Consider the following 21673-nt stretch of genomic DNA (forward strand, 5'->3'; position numbering starts at 1 on the left):
TATTTGTACAAACTTTCATAAATATTTAAATAAAACTTCTTTATAAAAAAGTATATATATATATATTTTCATTTTTAATTGGTATATAAACTACTTTTAATTACAAAAATCTTTCTTTACTAATTTTGTCGTTAGTGATAAATTTGTTGAAACGTGGGCTGTAAAAATGGTTAAACAACTTAGAATTGGAGGCACGTAAAGATTTTTTTTTTTATATTAAACTCTAATTTTGTTAAGAATTTATTATAATCAGTGCAGGATAGGAATATTTGAGAAGGGTAAAATTCCTTTCCCTCTACCATCAATTTCTTAAATTCCGTAACAACCTATCTCAACAAGAATAATTAATTATTAATTATATATTATTTTATTTCCCAATGAGGTAAAATTCCTTTTTCTTCTTTCATTCATCGATCTTTCAGCAGCAGAAACGGAACAATTTCACTTTCTTTCTTCTCTCCCTTGCCCAAATCGTACTTTGAAACGCACTTTCATCGTCTTCTTCATCTTCGTTAAAATTCCAATTTCACACACTCACGCGTGACTCGTCAACGACCTTCACTCTGCTTCTTCCAGCTACATATGCCTCCTCTCTCACTTCCAAACTCGTTTTTCCCCGCAAACCTTACCTGCGTCTCCGTCACCGCCCAACCTGAGAGAGATCCCTACCGCGATCGCTCGCTCTGCCACCGTCCATGCGCCCCCGCGCGCGTTCCCTCGCATTCGCTGGATAAATGCGTGTCACCATCGATCTAGGGTTTTGGAGCCTGGTCCCCGTCGCGGTGGTCTGCTTCGTCTTGCCGGCGATCGGCTTCGTGCTCCGTCGCAGATGTCGGCGCGCGGCGGCCAGGGCGGAGGAGATCAAGCGGCTACTTGTTCTCGCTGAGGAGGAGTCTGTTAGAGCCGAGACCGAGGCTTCGTATCACAAATACGGCGCCGTTTCGGTGCCTAAGGACAAAATATGCGCCGTGTGTTTCTGTCCCACCACTACACGTTGCGCGAGGTGCAAAGCGGTTCACTACTGGTACGCTCTTGATTTTAATTTCTTCTATACGTTTAGTTATACTTGTTTATTTTTTTCGTTTTTCTCTTTGCTAGACGTTTTTGCTACACCGTGTTGTTTAATTTTTCTCTTTCTGTTAGGTGTACATGTAGCTAATAAGCCATTAGGATTATGAGGGGATAGGCTAAAATTTAGGTACTCATATTCTGCAAAATGGAAATAGAAGAAAAAGTGAATTCATGTCTCTTTTTTCTTTTAAATACTTTTGTTACTGCCGTACTTTATGTTGAATATGGATATTTATTTTTTGGGCTTTTGTTTTTTTGTTTTTGCTGTAATTTGATAACTTCACGGTGTTTGCCATTGATTTCTTGATCCCTTAGTGTTGTTTTTGTGGAGTGGGTACCGTGTTGGGCATGCGGCGTATGATATGCTTAGTTTGCTTGTAAGCCGCAAAGGAAAAACATGCAAATTCTGTTGCTTCATCCTGGAACATGATCAACGATCACGAGATCAGTTGGTTGTAGCTTTATACAAAAATGAAGGTGTATTGCCTGTGAAAATAAAGAATCGTGTAAGTTTGGGTATAAGCATCAAACGGAACTTGGAGATTCTTTCCTTGGGGGAAATAAATGCTATTTTGTGTGTGCTTGGTGTCCAATCTAAAAGATACATATTACAAGTCTCATCCCCATATAAAGGGGAAGCTACTCTTAGTAGCTTTTAGAAATAAAGAGAAAATTGCAAGTCCTTAGTAAATGCGAACCAAACATGTGTTATATTATGTGTTTTTCTCAAGTTTGGAGAATGAAATTTTAAAGCCGGAAGTTATGCATTCACGTTTGAAAGACCTTCTTTTGGTTCTTAAATTTTGTGTTCTTGCACAGTTTGTATAGCGATTTAACTGACATGACAGTCCAGTTCATATTACAAAGTTTTCTGATTCATTGTTTCTCCTCTCCATATTTCTGTCTTCGTAATTTTTAAGAACATTATTTTGTTAATATTGCTTACTTTTGTTTTCATGTGTTTTAGTTCTGGAAAGTGCCAAATTGTTCATTGGCGTCAAGGTCACAAAGATGAATGCCATCCTGCCATCGCAACTTCCCAGAATGATGATTTGGTTAGAGATCTTGGAAAGAAGGTAGCAGATCCAGACTACCGTGGAATCCATGAACAGAGGTCTCAGACTGAAAGCACAGAATATGCAACATCATCTGAGAATCCCCTGTTGTCTGAAAAGAGCTGTTCTAATATTTCACAGGCAAAGGATGATAGTGCAAGAGACGATTCTCTTCAAGAGGGAAATGTTGCAGGCTCTAATTCTGAATTATCTAGTAATTCGTTCTCTGGATTCTCAGCTTCGACTGGTGCCAGTGAATCATCTGATGATTCTTCTGTCTGTGAGAGTATCATCTCAAATGAGCATGAGAGATCCGAGGGACATATTTTTGTGGATCATGACACTTCTGATACCACTTCAAGTTATAACAACATTGATGAATCCATTCCATTATCACCTAAGTTTGTTGGTTTGGTCGATTCGGTTGATGATTATCCAGCAATGCATAAATTATATCAAGTTACACCTGGTTTGGGCAAAGAAGAGAGTAAGCTCACATCATCAGATGGTAGTTTTGGTTTGCGTATGCGAAAAGGGGCAACAATTGAGCCTTCCACAGTGTCTTCTGGATTCTGGGACAAAACTCTTGATTCAAAAAGGTTAAAAGATGACTCTAATAGTGACCATCTTCCATCCCAAGGTGATTCTCTTCCAAAGTCAGTTGAGAACAATATGCCACGTGCAGGATCATCATCTTCAGAGAAATATGTTGTTGATTCTTCAGATTGTGCTGATGCTGTGAGCATCCATAATTTGCAAACAGTTGGTTCTAGGGTATCAAATCATGTTATCAACCCAGGTAGCACCTTGGAGTTAGCTGGAAGTAGAGATCTGCCACATGCATTTGCTGATACTAAGTTAGTTTCTAGAACGGAAGAACATTCACATTATAGTACAAAATATAGGAATAATGGCATCCAATCTGGCACTGTTACTTCATCTCGGGTTGTTAGCTCTCCAAAGTCTAAGAATGACCTGAAAACATCTGTTCTGAAAGCTTCTGATCAGTTTAGAGGGTCAAAATCATCTAAACCCTTTCCATTAGCTGTTGGGAGTAATATTACTGGAAAATACAGTGACAAGGTTACTATTGTACAAGTCTTTTTATGTTCTTCTGTGCCAATAGGAGTCAGTATCTGACATTGTCTACTAATTTGTTACAGGGTCATTTTCCATATGATTTGTTTGTCAAGCTTTTTAACAGAGTGGAGTTGCAACCATTTGGTCTTATAAACTGTGGAAACAGGTAATTTGAAATTGTTTATGTGATAAATAGTGTGTACTGGTTTATGATATTTTTATGAAATAATTTATTAGTGTGGCTGCATTATGTTATTCCTTTCCATGTTGGTAATTGATTGATGTAAATTGTTAGGTTCTTGTGTTTTCTTATAGAATCAACCACTTACCGCCTGTAAAAGTAGGATTTACTTCTTTTTCTTAAATTTACTGTCATTTTGCAGCTGTTATGCTAATGCTGTACTCCAGTGCTTGGCTTTTACGCCGCCCCTGACTGCTTATTTACTTCAAGGACTTCATTCTAAATCATGTATGTATGCAATCATAGTTTCATATTGGAATCATCACACTCTTGAATACTGTGTTAATGTTCCTGGGGTTAATATCTAAGTTAATTCCAGGTGAAAATAAAAAGTGGTGTTTCACCTGTGAGTTTGAAAGTTTGATTTTGAAGTCAAAAGACACAAAATCTCCCATCTCACCTGAGGGCATACTCTCTCAACTACAGAATATTGGGAGTCAACTTGGTAATGGAAGAGAAGAAGATGCACATGAGTTTCTAAGGTGTTGTTTGCATCATTGAATCAGTGTAATTTGATATTTCTTAATTCTTGTCATATATTTCACTTCAATTTAACGAGTCTTGTAATATTTGACAGGCTTGCTGTTGAGACAATGCAATCTGTTTGCCTTATGGATTCAGGGGATAATAAATCAGACTCGTTAAAAGAGGAAACCAATTTAATGGGCCTAACTTTTGGAGGTTATCTTCAATCAAAGGTAACCTTATTTTTATCACCTGAAAATATTGCAATTTTCTGTAACTGTTTTATAACTTCCCCAATTATGGGTATAATACAGTGTTGGGTTATTTTTTAAATACTTAATGCTATTATTCTTGCATAATTTACCGATGGAAGTATGGTGTGCAATGGCATAAAGCTGACAATATATTGGCAGATAAAATGCATGAAGTGTGGAGGGAAATCTGAGCGTGAAGAAAGGATGATGGATCTAACTGTTGAGATAGATGGGGAGATAGCAACCCTGGAGGATGCCCTTCGACAGTTTACAACTGCTGAGACTCTGGATGGGGAAAACAAGTACCACTGTGTCAGGTTTGTTTCAAAGATTATCATTTCTTGCTGTTGCTTTCAATATTATATAACTCATTTGGGCCAAAGAATATGTTGGTGCATACTGTTTTGAAGTTAGGTGATAGTTGCGCTCTTTTAGCTTACTATTTCCATTCAAGAAAATTAGACGTGAGGAATAACGAAGAAAATTCACTAAACTGTCCACAACACAAACACGTTAGAATAACGAAGAACCACATGAACATATAGAAGGTTAGAATAGAAGGAGTAAAAGAAGAATCATGAGGTTCAATTGAAGTGTTAACTAACTCCAATCTATATCCACGGATCAAAATTCATTAAGTAAAATTGAGATTACAAAACCAAGTCTATCTCAAAGTGAACTCTCAAATTTAACTGTTCATTACAAGGTCCTATTTGTACAGGAAAAAAAAAGACTTTCTAACTAATTTCCGTAAAACTCACCAAAACGGTTGGAGAAGTCTCGTGCACAATGCTTCACTTGAGAGCTCGAAATAATAACCAACGCGGTATTTAACAGAACATGGAAGTTACAACTACTGCAGCTAGACGGTCTGATACCTTCTAGTGCGATGAAGATAGACGCTCCAAGGAGACAAAAGCTATGATAAAGACAGTTTACAAGAGTACCACCAGTCGCTCTAGAAGTAGCAGACGATCTACTATATTGAATGATCTAGGATCCTTTGAACAAATTTTTACTGAACCAATCTTCACATTAGAAGTAGTGGAATTTGAATTTTTTTTCTACTGATAGTAGCAAGGCATTGTCATGTAAGGGTGTTCTGTAACCACTCATGGTGTATTTCCATTCAAGAAAATTAGAGGCAGTGGAATTTGAAGTTTTTTTTTTACTGATAATAGCAACATATTGTGGTGTAAGGGGTTTTGTAACCACTCATTGTGTGGAAACTATGAACATTATATTCGAAAGAGTTGAGATATTGGGGGATTTCAGGGGTGGTTTGCATGAATATTAATATAGGTTTTGTAAAGACGAACTTCTAAATATCTCTTCAGTAGATTTGTGAGCATGACTTTGAATTGAATCTTGCAGTTTATATATTAAGTTAAATGAAAACATATTTCATACTTAGGATCTGTAACCCTGAGCAAGAAGCTACAATAGAGGCTTGAAGACATCTTTTGTTTGACTAGCTATAAGAGGAGGGTAACACCTCGAAATTAAACTCATACTTTTCTCATGTTTTAGCTCTTTTTGGATGAGTTTGCTGACTTTATACTACCTTTATAAACTACATGGATGCTAATGAAATACGAAAGAAAATATAATTTTTTTAACAGAATAAGGGAAATTGATTTGTATAACCTCATATTAGTTTTTGAGAAATGTAGTATCTCTATTAAGGGCTGTAACATGTGTTATGCTAAACTTTTGCTGAGATTTAGAATGGCATGCATGGCCTTTGATGGGAAATTTGAATAGTGCTAAACAATTTCAGAACCAATGGCTTGTGTTTTTGTTCTAATCTTTTCTTATTTCTTGGTTTATTTGTTTAATGATTGCCTTTATGTTGTTTGGTTTGGTAATGTACTCAAACGTCACATGATGATCGTGCTGCAGATTTACACTCACAGAAAACAACAACTCAGCTTTTTAGCCATTGATTTGTCAGTCAACCTCTTTAATCAAATGTGGACATAGTTTTATTTTATTGTCACCACCATGTTCAGGATTCATTGCCCACAAGAGAATTATGTTTTCTTGTTTCTCTTCTTTTCCCTCTAGTGTTCTATTGGCCAAAGTGTTCATTCATTTTTGTTCTCTTGCTTTTTAAACTTGTGTTAAGTGTGGTCATCGTTGTCAAATTGTTTGGAGTATACTATTGTTTGAGTTTTATTTCTTTTCCTTACAAACTTTTGTAATTAAAATAGTTTCCTTACTTTTCTATGTTAAGCAGATGCAAGTCTTACGAGAAGGCCAAGAAGAAAATGACAGTTTTGGAGGCACCTAATGTTCTTACAATTGCATTAAAGAGATTTAAGGTATTTTTGTGTTAAATTTAAGGATAAGGTTTGCCACCTATCTTGTATGAGAGATTAAATATTTGTTGTGTTGCAGTCAGGAAAATTTGGCAAGCTCAATAAACCTATCCAGTTTCCTGAAATACTTGACTTGGCACCTTTTATGAGTGGAACTAGTGATTTGGCTATATACAGGCTATATGGGGTAGTTGTGCACCTGGATACAATGAATGATGCTTTTTCGGGTCACTATGTATGCTATGTGAAGAATTTTCAAAGCAGGTGGTTCAAGGTTGATGATAGTGTGGTATGTCAAGTTTCCATTTATTTTGAATATATCTTTGAGAACAGATTTCTGCGGTTCTTATATATACTGTGGATTTATGCTTTTCCTTACCCATTGGTTATCCTAAGCTACAATGGCCGACTGTAGTTTGTGTTATAAGCAATATTTGAATAAAGTTTGAAGTACATAATCTTAGTGAATCTATATGATCTGTTTAAAAGCAACTTAAGACTTCATTACCAGTAATTCTATTATTTAGATTCAAAACAAAGTTTGTGTCAACAATACAATGGAACTTTGAATAATAATATGCAAGGTGCTAGCCTAAACAGGGCCCCATTAATGAATGATAAAAGGCCAGGGCACTGGCTGAACTGAGTTCATACAAGAGACTTAACGGGTAAAGTCATTCACAAGATACTGAGTTTAGACCACTACACTGAAGGATGTTAATCTTTTACTTGCATTGTGTTTGTGGATTTAAGACACAAACAGAGTCTATTTTTATCTATTAATGTTTCCACTGCAGATGTTGCTTAGAACTCATCTAATCATCAATCGTACTTGTCTTGCAGGTGACATCTGTTGAATTGGAAAGCGTCTTGGCAAAAGGAGCATACATGCTTTTTTATGCAAGGTAACCCTTCTGATTATGGTTTTTCGTTTTGGTTGATATCTTATTCATCGCTTCTGTCTTAGATTTCTTTTAATTATATCATTTCATGCTTCCCTGACTGTCTGAACCTCCTTGTAGGTGCTCACCTAGGGCCCCAAGATTAATCAGGGACAGTATAGTATATTCTGATTCAAAATGGAAACTAAATGGAAAAAGTGCCATAATGAAGAGACGACTATCTACAGTTTCTGGTGCTAGAGTTAATTTGACTTCTGCCGATGGTTCACCCTCCTTAGATGATGCTATCTATTCAAAGTTTCTCCACCAGAGAAGGATTTTGGAAGAAGATTTATCAAGCGATAATTCATCCCTTATCAGCAGCAATTCTGATGAAGGTTCCTGCAGTACAGATTGCACTAGTGATTCAACCAGTACAGATGACTTTGCTGATTATATTTTTGGTGATTTAGGACGCAGCTCAGGTGGCATGTTAAGAAATTCAGATTCGAACATTTCCCCTGCATTGTCGTCTTCTCCCCACTCTAGATATTTTCCCTCTTCTGATATAGACCCACATGATTCCGTTTTGCTACATCCAACTGGGTTCCAACCACCCCTTCCCCAGGTTAAAAGGTGGAGATAAGGGGGTGTTTTGTACAGGAACAGGCTTAGTAGATAATAAAAGGAATGGTGGAGGTGTTTCCCCTTTTTGATCCTGACATAAATATAGAGCATAGGAATAGGAAGTTAGATAGAAGTGGTAGGACTAGCAGTAGGTTCAGGGAGACTGACTCTGTACAGAGAGCAGGATCCACCAACCATTTTAATGATAGAAACTGTGGTGTATAATTATGTATAAAGTCAAAGTTATCATACCAAGGTTGGGATACCCTGAGCCCTAATTATAATATATTTGTAGGCTAGGCTGCTCTCATTCTCACCAAATTCTGAATCATTTAATTATACGTACTCATAAAGATTTGTCATATTTTTCTGTTTCTTTTGTAAATCAAAACATTTCAGGTATTCGGTAACAATATACTGCTTCTGTTTCTGTTTCTTTGCCTCTCTGAATTGAAATGTGATTGGAACGTCTTTACCTAATATTGGTTCTACTCCCTATAATACGAGCTCTATATAACGTGCTTAAAAGGATCTAATTCATTAAGAATGAATGATATTTGGACAGTTTAAAAGAAATAGCTTATTGCGAATAATAAAACATAACTATTTTTTGGTCATTGAAAAAGACTAAATACTCAAATTTGGTCATTGAAAAAGACTAAATACTCAAACTTTTATTTATTTAAAGAAAGCGTAAATGGAGAGTAGGTTTTATAATTTTTTTTTAAGTTTCTCACTAATAAGCTTAGTTTAAAACGCTCCAGTGTTTGTTAGGGAGAATCTATTATAGTTTGAATATATTAAATTTTATAAGATCAACTTTGATGTTTAAAAAAGTTAAATTAATCTATATATTCTTGGTGTTATAGAACTTTTAGATAGTTAACTGTAATTCAGAAGTTCTTTAAATTAGAATGGTAAATATGTGAGTTGTTGAACATAATATGGGTGAGATATTTTCATGTGATTTGAAGTCTTGGAATATTGGTTTGAAGTTTTTTATTGTCTATGGATGTTTCAATCTGATGAATTTATAAAATGATCAAATTGTCCTGTCTACTTCTTCCTCATTGCATCCCACCAGGCGCCTACCATCACTATCACTGTTAGAAGAAAAACAAAAAAAATGTTATTTTGGAACGTTCATCTTCAAATATTTTTATTCTAGAAACTCTGGGAAGTTTATTTCAGAATATATTGTGTTTTAGAAATTTTATCTTATTAAAAAAAATAAATTCTCGAATATACTTATGAATTTCATAAAGTACATTTTAGAAAAAGTTAATGGAAGAGAGAAGTCATTTTAAATAATCATTTAAAACAGTGGGAGTGCAGAGATGTGCAGAAAGCAATTGCCTAAGAAAAAACATGTATGAACGAGATTAAAATTGTGTAGGCCCTATTATGATGTTCTACTTGAGCACACGGTGAGTAAGTTGGGAAAGATGGCTAATAATGAATTACAATGTACCCTTTTCTTTTTCTTCACACCCAACATCATTGACAAAAGTTAAAATAAGGTGTTTTGTATTTTTTTTCAATTTTATTTAATATAAATATATTACATTATTTTTTTTAATTCATTTTCTGTTTTGAAATATATGTTCGAGAAACTTTTTTTTTTGTTTTTTCTATTTTTTACAAATATTCAAAAATACAAATTAAAATCAATATGATAATTTTATAAATTCAAAGTGAAAATAGAAAAAGACAAACTACCACTAAGAAAATCATTAAATAAAATATAATTTTAAAGATAAAAAATTAATTAGCTGTTATATTGACTAAATTAAATACTATTTTATAAACTATAAAAATTATTGGTATCTAAATTAGTTTTTAGTATTAATAACTAGTTTCTAAATTGGTATCTAATTAGATACCTAAGTTTTAGATATCAACTTTAGAACCTACTTTCATATGTTTTAACAATCTTTCTTAATTATGGGTTATATGTTGGAGATCTCATATCGACTAAAGATGAGAATATTTTATTGTATATAAGTGGGTGCAAACCTCATCCCATGAGCTGGTTTTATGGGGTTGAATTAGACTTAAAGTTCACTTCGTAATATGATATCAGAGCCATTTAAAGTTTATCCTAACGAGTGTTTGTTGGGCCTATCGTGCCACTCCCTATCGGGCCGTTATCGGACCGCCCATAATATGTTATCCCACGCACGAGCTGTCATGCTCGGCGTGCGGGGTGTGTGTCAGAGATCCCACATTGACTAGAGATTGAAGTATTTCATTGTATATAAGTGGGTGCAAACCTCACCCCCATGAGTCGGTTTTATGGGGTTGAGTCAGATTTAAAGTCTACTTCATAATATGGTATCAGAGACATTTAAAGTCTATTCTAGCGAGTGTTTGTTAGGCGTGTGTGTTGGAGATCCCACATCGACTAGAGATGAGAATATTTCATTGTATATAAGTGGGTGCAAACTTCACCCTATGAGCCGGTTTTATATATGGGGTTGAGTTAGACTTAAAGTCCATTTCGTAATATTATCAATTCTATTGTTCTTCATTTTTATCAAATTTAGGTGTATTTGAACTTCACTTTTGTATTGTTTTGTGTTGTAAACAAATTTAGATAGAGTTTCTAAAGTCTGTGTTTGGTTAAAAGTGTTGAGTGTTCTTGAAGGTTTCACAATCAACACTCTAGATGTGCTGAGGATTGGACGCAGCTATTGATCAAGAGTGAACCTGTATAATTTTTGTGTGCGTTATCTATCTTACTCTCTGATATTTGTTATATATTCAATTGAATTCTCGAAACAACTAATTTATATTTTAGTTATATAACTGTTATGTTTTTTTATAATCAATCGAATAGGTTAATCAATTAGTTTATTTAATTGAATTTTCGATCTAACACCAATATTTACGAAAAATTTATAAAAACAATTTACCCCTCGTTTCAAACAACGTATTTTAACACTATAAATAGAGCAATTTGGTATGCTTTAGTGATGCAAGTGTCTACTATAATTTCTGTTTGTCATTTATCCTATTCCTCATCGATTTTACATAATATATAATAAGATTTTAATCTCGATATAATATAATTTTACATATAATTTAACGTTTTTGTATTGGTATGGACCAACCGACTAACCAAAGTCTCAGCTCCACCAGCGGACCGACCAACCTAGGCCTGGTCCTAGTGGACTGACCGATGATATAAATCTTTTCAAACCTAAACCGACTTAGCAAACCTAATCCGTGGTTAGCAACTAGGTAATGCAATCCTAAACTCACTCCTTAACCTGACCCAATAAGGAAAGCCCATTACAGGTAATATAAATAACACACATTCCAAGGAGCAGGTATGTCATAATCATTGTACACTTTTGAGTACTTTTGAGTACTGAACACTCCTTTTGCTGACTTGAGCTTCATAATGCCTTCTACCCTCTCCATTCGGCATTCACCTGAGGCTGAGCGACCGAGACCTGAAGGTACAATACGAGAGTAGGAGGAGTAAGCTTCTGTGAGCCAACCGCCCGACGCGAAGGAAGGAGACAAAGCCAGTCAACAGTTCTCTAGATCCCATCTCCCTAATAGGAACAATTTTAAAGATGATTCTCGTAATATCTACATGTTGTTTAGAGTGAGCTGAACCTTCTACGCTATGTTGTTATTTGTTATTAATTGAGTGGGTTGTAGATGATTCCACCACACACGCCACACCAATTAGCAAGTGATTGATGCGAATGAGAGAATAAAATGGCTGGTATAATTAACATGATATGTAATTAATTACAAATTTGATAAAAATAGAAGAATTTACGTGATATTCTTTGCTTTGCCTTGCATGACGGTGATAATGTAGAAAAGTTTCATAATTTGAGATATAATCGATTAAGTCTCAATCTAAGAATAATTTTTATTAGAGCAGTTGAATATTCTATCACATAAACTATTGTACAATTATATTTTTATTGAATTACTACTGGTTACTTTTAATCATATAAATATTGAATACATAATGCAAAGACAAAGAGAAAGTTACAAAATATAATCATTCTTCCTGTCTTTATTCTTTTTTCATCTTATCAACAAGGGAGAAACTTCCCTCCCACCTTTCTTTTCTTTAGTGTCACTTCCTCAACTTTTAATAGATCCAAACATGAATAGTGTATCTCAATTTGGCCCCTCCCATTACTTGTAAACATTAAATTAGTGAATGCAAACAAAATGTAATTTTGATTTCACCCATTGTAGTAATATATAAATGGATATGGTACTCTAATTCGATTGGTAATAAATACTCACTTCATCACTTTATAGAAAAAGTAAAAATTAAAAACCTTAACTCAATTCAATAACATAAAATTAAAAAATCAAATCATATAAAATATCAACACTAAGTATGAGAATATTTATATTTACATATTATTTGCTTTACTTAATACTTTAAGATAATAAGTTTGCAAATATTTCTATTTATATATTATTTATTTTTATTTAATAAACTTACTAATGAAGCTAGTAATTATTATCTAAAAATATTTGTAATGAAAACGATGATAATTGGTATAAAAATCAATTTATTCAAGAAATTACTTACATTTAATAAGACTTATTAAAAAGTACAGATAAAAGAAATATAAAAAAAAATACATTCACACAATATTTATTTATGGTGATCTACTATTCATGCAAAGGTGAAAGAAAAAAAAAATACTAAAAACACCAAGAAAAAAAAATTATGGAATGAACTTTCTATATTACGCCTCGAACAATTAATTATAGATTTAATTACCTTTTTTTCTATTTTAAGAGTTAAAAGTCACGCTCGTGCAATGATTTAAAAAAGATTTGGAATGATCTAATATTTTTTAAAATGATTTAAATTAGTCTATTCTATTAAATTGACTTAAATGATGTTAAATGGATTAGATTACTTGTGTGTCAGGTTATCATTCATTTAACGTATTGAAATCAATTTAATCCAAAGAATTTAAAATGAATCATTTTAAAAAATGTTGGCATCATTCTGAACTTTTTAAAAACTAATATATTAAAGTGACATTTGCTCTTAAAATAGGAAAAAATGTAATTAAGATTAATTACATTTTTAATGTAATATATAAAAAAAAATAATAAATATTTATGACATAATTAATTATATTTAAAAATGTTTTACGATTATTCATTTGACATGGTTTTTTTTATAACATTTCTATTATTAATATTTTATTAATACATTATATATTAAATATAGAAGTATCAACCTTCTTCGAATACAAAAGTATAAACAATAAAAAATTAAAATAAAAAATAAAAAATAAATTTTAATATTTTTCAAAGTAATTTATTTTAATATATTATTATTTTAAAATATATTTTTTATTTATTAATTTTGAGAATATTTTTTTATTTTGTAAATAGGTGAACTTATACATATATTAAGTGAATTAATAAAGTTTATATATGGTTTGATTCTCATTTTTGGGGTGTTACATTTAATGGTATAAGAGTGGTTCATCTTAGGATGACCTGAGGGTAATAGATTTGTTGTGTTTCTCTTGCGTAATTTTTGTTTTAAATCTTTTTTGTGGTTGAGTCAAAGTGATTGTATGAATAAAGATAAAAGTATTGAGAATGAAAAGAATCTTGATAAAGTGGCAAGGTGCACACTCATGACTAATTTTCTATCTTAACTATAAAAGTAGAGTATACCTTTTTATAAATGTTTTGGGATGATTATTTCTATATTATGTGAAGTTGATATTAAACACATGTTTATTTTAGGGAAATAAATTTCGTCATGGTAAGTGTTTGGTCGTAAGTTTTAAAGCGGTCTTTTCATCTAATAGTTTTACACCAACATTTGTTTTAGTGTAGATTTTATATATATATATATATATATATATATATATATATATACACACACGTTAGGTTGTTGCCATTACTAATGGACTCAAATTCTAAGCGAGTTTGAGACGACTGTCTTTGGAGGACATAGATATAATCTTTGGGGATGAATTGACTTTATCTTGATCACATTCTTTTTAATTGTGATGAATAGAAATGTGACATCTCTAAACTGTAATAATATGGAATGAGTAGTTGCACAACGACTATGGAATGGGTCATGAATTAGGATAACCTGTTTCATAATCCGAGTTCAAATAGAGATAAATAATACAGGTTAGATAAGTAGTACTTCGTCAGAGTGAAGTTTTATACACAATTTTTAATAAAATTCTATTATGAATTCCAAACTATTTTTTAAATGTTTTTAACTATTTTTTATTAATGATCTAACAGTTTTAGCGACTTCTTTAAGTCTATATAAAGACTGTTTTGTGATCATTTACGATTATTCATTTTTTACATGATTTTTTTATAACATTTCTATTATTAATATTTTATTAATACATTATATATTAAATATAGAAGTATCAACCTTCTTCTAATACAAACGTATAAACAATAAATAATTAAAATAATAAATAAAAAATAAATTTTAATAATTTTCAAAGTAATTTATTTTAATATATTATTATTTTAAAATATAATTTTTTATTTATTAATTTTGAGAATAATTTTTTATTTTGTAAATAGGTGAACTTATACATATATTAAGTGAATTAATAAAATTTATATATGGTTTGATGTTCTTACATTTAATGGTATTAGAGTGGTTCATCTTAGAATGATCTCAGGGTAGTAGATATTTTGTGTTTCTCTTGAGTGTAAATTTTTGTTTTAAGTATAACTTCAAGACTTAGTTAAAAGTTTCTAATAGGATGTTTAACAAGGTTGTTTTTTTTTAAATTTTTTTGTGGCTGAGTCGAAGTGATTGTATGAATAAAGATAAAAGTATTGAGAATGAAAAGAATATTGATAAAGTGGTAAGGGTGCATACTCATGACTAAATCAAGATGATTTTCTATTTTAATTATAAAAGTAGAGTATACCTTTTTATAAATGTTTTGGGATGGTTATTTCTATATTATGTGAAGTTGATATTACACACATGTTTATTTGAGGAAAATAAATTTCATCATGGTAAGTGTTTGGTTGTAAGTTTTAAAGCGGTATTTTCAGCTAATAGTTTTACACCAACATGTGTGTTAGTGTAGATTGTTTTTATATATACACGTTAGGTTGTTGCCATTATCGATGGACTCAAATTCTAAGTGAGTTTGAAACGACTGTCTTTGGAGGACCTAAATATAATCTTTGGGGATGAATTGACTTTATCTTGATCACATTCTTTTTATTTGTGATAAATAGAAATGTGACATCTCCAAATTGGAGTAATATGGAATGGGTAGTTGCACAACGAGTATGGAATGGATCATGAATTAGGATAACTTATTTCATAATCCGACTTCAAATAGAGATAAATAATACAAGTTAAATAAGTAGTACATCTTCAGAGTGGAGTTTTATACTCAATTTTTAATAAAATTCTATTATGAATTCCAAACTATTTTTAAATGTTTCTATCTATTTTTTTATTAATGATCTAACAATTTTAACCACTTCTTTAAGTCTATATAAAGACGGTTTTGTGATCATTTGAAGAGTATAAGAAAGAGAGTTTATTAAAAACATTTTCAAGAGAAGATCAAGAGCTTTTGGATTATTACTTGTGTGTGAAGTAGGATCTGAGTTTTCTATTCTCTGTTCAACAACTTTGAAAATTCCAATTGTATTCTATTTCCTTCTTTGAATACTGTAATTGTGTGTTTGTCAGTTTCAGAAAGGGTTTATGGAAACTGTGTTGTTGATCAAGAATGTTCTGTGTTCTTGAGGGATTCAAGATCAACATTCTTGGTGTGGTTTTGGCTAAGAAGTGTTGTGTGTTCTTGAGGGGTTCAAGATCAACATTCTTAGTGTGTTTTGTAATATAGTTTTGATTGCATAGTGAATTCTTAGTGGTTAGTTGATGATTGGATGTAGCTATTGGTTAAGAGCGAACGAGTATAAATATCTTTGTGTAAATCTCTTTTTCCCTACTCTTATACACTGTTTTATATTTTGTTCTTTGTTTTCTGGTATAAACAGTCAGTTGCTTTGATAAAAAAAACTGGTTGATTTTTCATAAAGAACTGTAAATATGATATTTTATCCAGTTGAACAGAAAATCAATTGATTGAATTTACAAAACTTTTCACTCTACTTCTAATCTTTATGAAAACAATTCACCCCTTCTTATTTTGGCCATACATTCTAACAATTGGCATCAGGAGTTGATTTCTTGAAAGTTACTCAAGTTTTGACCATAAACTCTTTTTGAAAATGGTTGAAAAATACCCGTTGGGGAGGGTGGTTCTATAAACAGGTCACCTTTGTTTTTGTGGGATGAACTATCAATTCTGGAAGGTAAGAATGAAAAATTTTGTTGGGTCAATTGATAGAGGAATCTGGGATGCTATCACAAATTGATGTGAGTTGATTTTAGGATTGCACATTTTATGGGTTACTCTTTTGTTTAGAAGTTTTGGGATTAGCAATTATGGTGAGAAACCCAAAGAAGATTCCCAGTTGACACGAACTTAACCAAGTGGTTAAGTGAGTGTGAAGGTTCACTTCTAGAGGGAAAAAAGAAAATACAAATATGATGATTATGATGATGAAGGTGCGAAAATAAAGGACATGAAAAAGAAGCACAAGATGATGAAGAAAACCAAACATAAATGAACAAAAGTATGGAATAATGGCGTAAGGAAAAGGAAAGAAAAACAAAAAAGGGGAAGAGATTAAAAGATGCTTATGGAATAAGGAATCACGTCACTTGGAGGGGGTGGAGACTCCAAGATGAGTGGTGAAGAGCCGCCACTTGAGGTGTCGTGCACTAAAAATAAGACCCAAAGATAATAGGAGACTCAACTCACTAAACATTATGGCAGATTACTTTCAAAATTCAATGTGTTTTACAATAGGGGAGACACCTTATTTATAGATATGAGTTCCTTGGAGAGGAAAAGAGGAAGGATATGGGTGGTACTGACTACAAGCTTCTAGAAACTAGGTCAAATGTGAGCACATGGGAAGTCTTATAGAATATAGGTCAAAGGTGAGCTCATGGGTTAGTTTCTAGAAGCTAGGTTAAGGTGGACTTTGGCACAAGCCCAATTTACTAAGTACACCCTCTTCTAGCTTATTCTTCTATTTGAGCCCCCAAAAAGAGTCAAAATTATTTACATAAACTTGTCTTGTAAAAAGACCAGAAGAAAGAACATCATATGCTTTATCCTATCTGCAGTTCTTCTTCTGCTGAGGTCCTTCTAATGTTTTGTGGGACCTTTTCTTGGATGCTGAGATGACTAACCTAATTGTGAAGTGTTCATGGTGTCCTTAGTTATCTGCTTGTCGATTTGGGTTGTATCACAAATGGTCCTTTTATAACATTATAACTTCTTTGAATTCAGATAAAATTTTTTCAAGGTCTCTCAATGTGGATCAACAAATGAGACTGAGGACATCCTCGAAGTAACCCATGAAGGCACAATAAATTTGAAAAGGGCAAGGAAGCATGCCTTGATCCAAGAATATGAAATGTTTAGGATGCTGAAAGGGGAAACCATCTCTAATGTGCAAAAGAGATTTACTCACATTATAAATCTTCTCATTGGTCTTAGCAAAGTCTTTGAAAGAGAGGAGTTGAACATCAAGATCTTCAAATGCTTAGATAGATATTGGCAGCCAAAGGTCACTGCCATTTCATAATCAAAGGATTTGACTACATTAACTATTGCATCTTTGTTTGGAAAGCTAAGAGAGCATGAGCTTGAGATGAATTGGCTAAATGACCAAGAAAAGCATGTGAAGAACATTGATTTAAAAACTGTAGCACAAAAGGTTGTCAAGACCAAAGTGACTGCAGTGACTGTGAGACTCTCAACTTGCTCATAAGGAAATTTAGCAAATTCTTGAAGAAGAACAATAAGGACAAAAGTGTGTGAGTTGATTTTAGATTGTTCAATTTTAGAGGTGACACTTTACTTATGATTGAGATTTTTAACAAGTATATGGTGAGACCTAGGGAAGATTCTCACTGGACACGAACTTAACCAAGTGGTTAAGTAAGTATGAAGGTTCACTTCCAAAGGCAAAGAGGAAAATCAAGATAAGGTGATAGTAATGATGCATTGCGAAAATTGAAATACATGAAAGGAAACAATTAAGATGGCCATGATCGAATGCTAAATGAAAGAACAACACAAGAACATAAAGGAAAGCCGAATTATAACAAGTATAGGAACACAAGAATAAAGTGGCAAAATAGAAATGAAGGAAAAGGACGGAAGAAGAAAGCTTATGGTGTGAATTGAGAAGGGACTCGCCACTTGGAGTATGGTTTCCTCCAAGATGAGTGTAGAGGGCCACCACTTGAAAGCTCTCAAACTCACTCAAGTTAAGACTTATTGCTAGAGCAAACAATCCTCACACAAAAATGTGCAGAGTTTTCCTTCTATAACATTCAACATGAAAATACAAGGAGGAAGACACCCTATTTATAGGAGATGGTGCCTTAAAAAACAAGAAGCAAGGGTAGGATGGTAAATATGTGAGGGGGCTGCCTTTAGGGTTTGACTAAGTCAAAACCACACCTTAGGCCACTTCTTCTAGAAGCTAGGTAAAAAACAAACTAAAATGATAACTACACCCCCTATTATGTTAAAGGCACCTATTCTAACCTATCTTGCTATTTGGATCCCTAAAGTGAGCCCAATTTATTTACAATTTGTTTTATTCTTAAGAATATCATAAGGAAGAACATTTGATATTCTGCTCTTTGCCAATTTTTCCTTCTGGTGAGGTCTGCTAGATCCTTGGTAGGGTCTTCACTTGAAAGTTGAGATGACTTCTCATAATGTAAATGATAGTTTGAGTCTTTGGTCATCTCCTTGTTGGCTTGGATTGTATAAAAAAGTATGCCATCACAAAGGTACAATAGCAAGAAAGTTAATGATTTCAATTCTACAAACTCCACTTGTTTTCGATGTAGCAAACAAGGACACATCAAGGATGAATGTCCATGCAATGTGAGAAAAGAGAAAGGAGGTGACAGAAAATTTGGGAAGAATGGAAAAGCAAGAAGAGCCTACATAGCTTGATAGGATAATGATGACTCAGCCTCAAGTTCTTCATCAAAGGAAGATGAAGAAGCCAATATGTGTTTGATGACCAATGAAGATTCAGAAACCAGCAGTGTAAGTTCTAATACTTATGTGAATTTTGAAAATTACAGCTAACTTCTTGATGCCTTTAAAGAAACCCGTGAGGAAGCTAACAGGCTGGCCCTATTAAATAACCAATTGAAAGGGTTAAACAATTGGTTGGAGAATAGAGGCAAGACCTTGGAAGAAGAGCCTACATAGCTTGATAGGACAATGATGACTCAGCCTCAAGTTCTTCATCAAAGGAAGATGAAGAAGCCAATATGTGTTTGATGACCAATGAAGATTCAGAAACCAGCAGTGTAAGTTCTAATACTTATGTGAATTTTGAAAATTACAGCTAACTTCTTGATGCCTTTAAAGAAACCCGTGAGGAAGCTAACAGGCTGGCCCTATTAAATAACCAATTGAAAGGGTTAAACAATTGGTTGGAGAATAGAGGCAAGACCTTGGAAGAAGAGTTAAGTCATTCAAAAACTGATTTTGAAAACCTGGAAATGATTTACCAAAACTCTTCTTGTGAGTACGTTGATTCAAGTTTTTGTGAAAATCGTGATTCCCTTCAAAAGAAGGTTCACTATCTTTTAAAAACAGTTGACAAGTTTTCCAAAGGGTAATCCAATCTTGAAAATTTTATTGCCTCATAAAATTGTGTTTTTGGCAAGGCTTGACTGTGATTTAACCCAAACAATAAGAACAAACCAATTTCAAAATCCTTCTCCAGATTCTTTAAAAAATAGCCAGTTGTTTTATCGAAACAACCGGCTAAAACCGAATTTTACTACATGAAAAGGGGTCATACTGTTAAATTTTGCAAGTAAGAAGGTTTTTTGTTCCTAAAGGTCTTTTGAAATGGGTTCCTAAAGTCACAGTTAATACCCATGGACCCATATTTATAAGGGGACCAAATCTTGCTCCCTGATCTTTCTCTTACAGGATTTCTTGACAGCCAATAAGCATCTGTGGTACTTGAACAACGACTATTCAAAGCACATGACAAAGGATAAAAGCAAATTATTCAATATGCTCCTTAAATAAGAAGGTCATGTTACATACGAGGACAACAACAAAGGGAAAATTCTTGGAAGAGGAACTATTGGAGACAAGAACACCTTCTTGATCAATGATGTGTTGTTTGTAGAAGGTCCAAAGCATAGTCTTCTTATAATAAGCCAACTGTGTGTCAAAGGTTATTAAATAACCTTCAAGCCCAACACTTGTGAGATATGCTTGCTCAAATCACAGGAAGTATTGTTGATTGGTAAAAGGATCAACAATTTTTATTTGCTTGATATTTCAAATTCTTCATTTGCTATAGGCTGTTGTCTAACCAAACATGAGGAATCATGGTTATGGCATAGGAGGATAGCACACATTCACATGCATCATCTAAATAAGTTGATTTCAAAAGATCTAGTTGTTGTGGTTTATCCAAACTCAAGTTTGAGAAAGACCACATATGTGAAGCATGTCAAAAGGGGAAGCAAATTAAAAATTCTTTTAAACTGAAAAATATAGTTTCAACTTGCAAACCTCTTGAACTGCTGCACATGTATTTGTTTGGTCCTTCAAGAGCCATGAGTCTTGGTGGGAACTACTATACACTAATAATAGTTGATGATTTCTCTAGGTTCACATGTACACTATTTTTGAAATCCAAGAGTGATGCATTTTTTGCTTTTAAAAAGCTTTCCCAGAGATTGCAAAATAAAATGCTACAGTACTTATGATATATGCATTGATCATGGGGGGAATTTCAAAACCAAAAATTCAATTGCGTTTGTGAAAAACTGGATATTTTCATAATTTTATGCTCCAAGAACTCCCCAACAAAATGGGATTGTGGAAAGGAAGAACATGTCTCTTGAGGAACTAGGTAGAACCATTTTAAGTGAATCTTCATTACCAAAATATTTTTGGGCTAATGATGTAAGCACAACTTGCTATGTAATGAAAAGAGTTCTTATTAGACCAATTTTGAAGAAAACCCCTTATGAATTGTTTAATGGGAGAAAACCCAACTTTGGTCATCTAAAAGTGTTTGGTTGCAAATGTTATATTTTAAATAATGGGAAAGAAAACATTGGCAAGTTTGATGAAAAAGTGGATAGTGACATTTTTCTTTGTTATTCCTTAAGTAGCCATGCTTATAGAGTTTATAACAAAAGACTGTTGATTGTGGAAAAGTCTATTCATGTTGTCTTTGATGAAGCTAACCATACAAAACAAGCCTCTATGAAGAAGTATGCAGAAGAGGATGATCAGAATAAAATTCTGCAGAAGAAGATGATCAGAATAAAATTCTGCAGAAGATGCATCTCTGCCCAGAAAAACAACTGATTGAAACTGCAAAACAATCAACTAAAATTCTGCATCAAACTGATCTTCCCAAAGAAAGGAGAATCCCAAGAGACCTTTCTCTGGACAACATCATTGGACAAATTGATAAGAGAGTTTCCACTCGAAACTCTATTTCAAATTTCTGCAAACACATGTCTTTTGTCTCTCAAATTGGATTAATCTGGTGT

At 33.1% G+C, this 21673-nt stretch overlaps 1 protein-coding gene across 1 annotated transcript; it reads left to right on the top strand.

Annotated features, from left to right (window-relative positions):
* The first annotated feature begins 346 nt into the window (after positions 1 to 346).
* Positions 347 to 8408, top strand: LOC137823812 (ubiquitin carboxyl-terminal hydrolase 16-like). Its single transcript, XM_068629091.1, has 11 exons — positions 347 to 1024; positions 2039 to 3209; positions 3290 to 3372; positions 3590 to 3675; positions 3767 to 3929; positions 4025 to 4145; positions 4326 to 4483; positions 6406 to 6490; positions 6567 to 6776; positions 7331 to 7392; positions 7510 to 8408. The coding sequence occupies exons 1-11, from the start codon at positions 735 to 737 to the stop codon at positions 8012 to 8014; spliced, it is 2934 nt and encodes a 977-aa protein (XP_068485192.1). The 5' UTR covers positions 347 to 734; the 3' UTR covers positions 8015 to 8408.
* The last annotated feature ends 13265 nt before the right edge of the window (positions 8409 to 21673 follow it).

The sequence above is a fragment of the Phaseolus vulgaris genome, chromosome 8 (genome assembly GCF_000499845.2).
Source record: "Phaseolus vulgaris cultivar G19833 chromosome 8, P. vulgaris v2.0, whole genome shotgun sequence".
Lineage (NCBI taxonomy): Eukaryota > Viridiplantae > Streptophyta > Magnoliopsida > Fabales > Fabaceae > Phaseolus > Phaseolus vulgaris.

What these genes read in the sequence shown, in the direction of transcription:
- LOC137823812 (XM_068629091.1), top strand. Translation starts at nt 735, where the DNA reads ATGCGTGTCACCATCGATCTAGGGTTTTGGAGCCTGGTCCCCGTCGCG. An exon ending in CTTATAAACTGTGGAAACAG is followed by an intron (nt 3,373 to 3,589) that starts GTAATTTGAAAT and finishes GTCATTTTGCAG; the next exon opens with CTGTTATGCTAATGCTGTAC. An exon ending in TACATGCTTTTTTATGCAAG is followed by an intron (nt 7,393 to 7,509) that starts GTAACCCTTCTG and finishes ACCTCCTTGTAG; the next exon opens with GTGCTCACCTAGGGCCCCAA.